Below are 4,319 nucleotides of genomic sequence, written 5' to 3' on the forward strand. Positions count from 1 at the left end.
CAGATTATTCTGAGACTCGGTAATAAAATCAAACCCATTAAAACACTGAGATTCCACCACAGAAGAAGAAGAAGAGCTACAGCGGGATGTATTAAGGTGACTTATTGGTTATTTGTCTTCATGATTTTAATCCCTAATAAAATTAGAAGAATTGATCAGCAGACGTTTAAATGATCAGAAATAAACTCTGTTTTCTTCTGTCTGAGGACTGAACTTCGGGCCCGTTTTTGGGAACATTTAAATGGACCTCAGGTTCTGTTTGATTTAACCGCGCGTCACCATCAGGAGCCGCGCGTGCACGTGTTGGATTCAATGAGCACACACCTGTTGATGAGCTTTCATTATACTTTAATGTTATGTTACGTTGGTTTTCTTATTTCTGCAGAATAACACATGAGCGCGTGCGTGTTTCTGTTACCAGCTGCGTGGTGATGCCGCATGCACCCTCTGCGTGCACCTTTGTCCTCCCCACGTGTCGCTCCAACAGGCCCCGTGCACATTTACAACATTTAATTTCCACACTGATAAACACAGGACGGGGCGCGCGCGCCCCCCGCGCGCGACAGCTTACAAAAACAGCTTAAATTAAATATAAATAAGAATCACAGAGTCAATAATAAAGTGTGAATATGTACATCTGTGCAACACCACGGCGTGTCCGCAGTCCACGTCACGGACAGGTACACGCGCGTGGCCGTGCCTCGCGCCTCTCACTATCAGCTGTCAGAGTCCGCGTCGCTTTTGCTCTCGTGGCTTTTCTCCGTTTTGGTGCTTTTGCTCCATTTCTCGGACTCTTCTGAGGAGGAGCGCTTCTGCCGTCGCCACTTCGCGCGACGGTTTTTGAACCAAACCTGCGGGACAGAACACGCACGAGTCAGCCGAACCGGTTCCGAGCAGAACGTTTCCTCTCGTTTAAAACACAAACAGCTCGTTTAGAAGCTGAATTTAACCTAAAAATGATTGAATCTATCCAACGCAATTTAATTCATTTTTAAACTGATTAAAATATTATTTCAGTTTCATCTCAAATATCCAAATTAATTATTTAATATTGAATTTAAACCTTTAATTCGGTTAAAATCTAATTTCATGTCTCATTGAATTTAGTATTTAATTCATTGAACTAAAATGATTTAGAAATAAAACTGAATTAACAGCGAAAGTAAACATGTAATAATTCACATTATGCCAAATAAATCCCTCCTAGTCTGTCTCATATATTATTATTATTATTATAATTATTGTCATTATTATTATTATAATTAGTATTATTGCTGTTGTTTTCTACAGAAAAGTTCTGATAAGATTTGATTTATTAATTATTTAAAGCTACATAAATACATTTTTTTATAACAGATTCATATAAATAGCATAAATAATATTCAACATTACAATAATTAATAACAAATACTTTTAAATATAAATTTTAAATATAATAATCCTTTCTCACCTCCACCTTCTCCTCGCGCAGGTGGACCTTCCGGGCCAGCTGCTCCCGCGTGCCCACATCTGGGTACTTGGTCTCCTGGAAGAGGCCCTCCAGAGCCTCGAGCTGCTCGTCGGTGAAGATGGTGCGGTGCCTGCGCTTCCGGCGGCAGTGCAGCTGGTTGAGCAGCTGCAGCTCCGTGCGCGACAGGCTGCTCATGTTCATGTAGGACATCATCTGGTGCGGAACCGGGGAGATCAGCACCGAACCCGGGCCGTCGTATCCTGCGGGGGGGGCATGAGAAATGTGACAGAATAAGAAGCTGACAAACTTCATGCGCGTGAACGTTTGCAAAGCGCTCAGCTCGCACACTGCACCGAGGTTCGGTTCCGTTTATTCGGTTATAACAGAACTTATATTTTAACATCATCTCATAAACGGACAGAAACGAGCGTTTCGAGCCTTTAAAAAGTTTCTGTTATCTTTTAAAGTGAGACTAAAACACGGTTCGGTTCGGTTCGGTTCGGGCCCGGTGGTCCTACCTGTGGGGATGCAGGGGCACTGCTGCGGGCTGAGGCCGGGCACGGCCCCGCAGCACGGCGGCCCTCCTCCGGCGCCCTGGACCTGCAGCTGTCCGTAGTAGTAGCCGTTATATCCGATTCTGGTCCCGTTCACGGAGTGGACCCCCGGGGGGGACGGTCCGCGCGCGGCTGAGTACAGTCCGTTGTAGTCGGTGTAGATAGAGTCCGTGAGGCCGGCGGACAGCACCACCGGGCCGCTCCGGTGCAGCAGCAGCGGCTCCTTGCAGCTCGGCCGGCCGGACAGGATGCTGTCGATGCTGAACATCCCAGCGGGCATCACAGGGCTGCCGGGCGGGGGGCGCGAGCGGGACACCGGCGGAACAAAGTTCAAGTCACGGTAAAAAGTCCCGAACTGGAACCAAACCGGAATAAAACCGAATTAAAACAGTTCAGCAAAAACGCGACATGATGGCGCGGGTGCGTTTCTCTCTGCTCTGCACGCGCGGCGGAGCGAGCTCCTCTTCTGGATGGGACTGGTAGTTTTAACCAGGCCAGCTGCGCGCGGGGCAACTCTTATAGTCCGTGACGTCACCGTGGAGGGGCCGCGCTGGGGTCTGAAGGGCCACAGATCTGTGTATTGAGAATTAATTCAATTAAGATAATCCGCGCGCGTGTTTGCAGACCTTTGGGTCAGGAGGCTCTTCCTGTGGGGTAATCTGATTATTCATCAGGTCCACAAACACCTTCCGGTTCTGATTCTGAATGAGAGGACGAACCGAGTGATGCGTTCAGGGACCGCGGGGCTGCTGTTTGTGTCTTAAATGAATATTAAACATATTTCATGTCCCACACTGAGCTCGACATCCGGGACTCATCCCATTATCCGCGCTCCGCTCGCCTCTCCACGGGGAGCAGATCAGTTCCTCCCCGGCAGCCGCGCGCTGTCCGCGGCCCTGACCTGGATGAGATAACGGCCCATTATCACCTGCATTCAGCCCGAGGAGCGGAACATATTGCTTATTTACACGCTAATCAGGGGGCTGGGGGCTGTGCAGGAACGTGGATTCCCGGTTCAGACCTTAATGGAACTCACTGATTACATTTAAGACTCAATGGGCTGTTAAGATATGCGCGCGCCAGGTGGACAGATAAGTTCGTGATGTCGGAAGGTACCGGTTCGATCTGTGAGCTGATTAACTTCAGATTATTGTCCTCCTTCAGAAACTCTTCCTCCAGGAAGAAGCTGATGTCAGGATCTTCAGAAAATTAAATAATTCCCGTGAGAAGCCGCTTAAAAACGGAACATTTTACATTTAAATCTGTTGAATTATATTTATTTTATAAATATATAGACTTTATATATATTTATAAAGTATATCTGAGATCCGTTTAATTAAGTTTAAATTATTAAAAAAGATTTCAAACTTTACGGCTTGTTTTTTATTTGATTTCATCTGAAGACATAAAATTCACATTTATTAAGTCATAAATAAAACATTAAAAATGAGGGTTTTCTGTAAGTCAAACGTTTATTTTATTTATTCGCCTTTTCTCTTTTTATTTTTCTCGTGGAATAAACGCAGATTTCATCCTCTGATTATTCATTTAGCCGCAGAACACCCGGCTGGACCCGTCCTGTGCTCCGGTTCTGATCCGGTCGGCCTCCTCTCCGTGGACGCAGCAGAATTACAGATTCCGCCCGAGCTGAACACCACGGCAGCAAAATATCTTTATTCCACATTTAAAGTGAATTAAACTGAGACATTAAACATCCAGTTTCAACATTTTCTGTTTTAATCCTGAAGTTTTAAATTATAAAAATATATTTTACAGCTGAAATAATAAATAAAGAAGATTTTCTTTCTTTCTTTCTGTGATGCAGTCAGAACAGAAACAGGCTTATTATCCTGTTTCTGCTTTCAGAAAGAAGGAGAGAGACGGAAGAGAAGGAGGGAGAGAAGAGAGGGATAGATAGATAGATGGATAGATAGATAGATAGATAGATAGATAGATAGATAGATAGATAGATAGATAGATAGATAGATAGATAGATAGATAGATAGATAGATAGATAGATAGATAGATAGATAGATAGATAGATAGATAGATAGATAGATAGATAGATAGATAGATAGATAGATAGACAGACAGACAGACAGACAGACAGACAGACAGACAGACAGACAGACAGACAGACAGATAGATAGATAGATAGATAGATAGATAGATAGATAGATAGATAGATAGATAGATTGATAGATAGATAGACAGATAGACAGATAGATAGACAGATAGATAGATAGATAGATAGATAGATAGATAGATAGACAGACAGATAGATAGATAGATAGATAGATAGATAGATAGATAGA

The 4,319-nt window shown here is 44.0% G+C and overlaps 1 protein-coding gene across 1 annotated transcript; it reads right to left on the reverse strand.

Moving 5' to 3' along the window:
- Positions 1–331: 331 nt before the first annotated feature.
- gsc (goosecoid) lies at positions 332–2,519 on the reverse strand. Its single transcript, XM_072364912.1, has 3 exons — positions 1,969–2,519; positions 1,451–1,710; positions 332–851 (listed from the first exon to the last, which is right to left on the reverse strand). Exons 1-3 carry the CDS (start codon positions 2,282–2,284, stop codon positions 717–719), a joined length of 711 nt encoding a protein of 236 aa, XP_072221013.1. The 5' UTR covers positions 2,285–2,519; the 3' UTR covers positions 332–716.
- Positions 2,520–4,319: the final 1,800 nt, after the last annotated feature.

This window comes from Leuresthes tenuis, unplaced genomic scaffold (genome assembly GCF_036924035.1).
Source record: "Leuresthes tenuis unplaced genomic scaffold, fLeuTen1.0.hap1 SCAF_15, whole genome shotgun sequence".
Lineage (NCBI taxonomy): Eukaryota > Metazoa > Chordata > Actinopteri > Atheriniformes > Atherinopsidae > Leuresthes > Leuresthes tenuis.

What these genes read in the sequence shown, in the direction of transcription:
- gsc (XM_072364912.1), bottom strand. Translation starts at nt 2,284, where the DNA reads ATGCCCGCTGGGATGTTCAGCATCGACAGCATCCTGTCCGGCCGGCCG. An exon ending in GTGCCCCTGCATCCCCACAG is followed by an intron (nt 1,711 to 1,968) that starts GTAGGACCACCG and finishes CCCCCCCCGCAG; the next exon opens with GATACGACGGCCCGGGTTCG. An exon ending in TGCGCGAGGAGAAGGTGGAG is followed by an intron (nt 852 to 1,450) that starts GTGAGAAAGGAT and finishes TCTGTCCCGCAG; the next exon opens with GTTTGGTTCAAAAACCGTCG.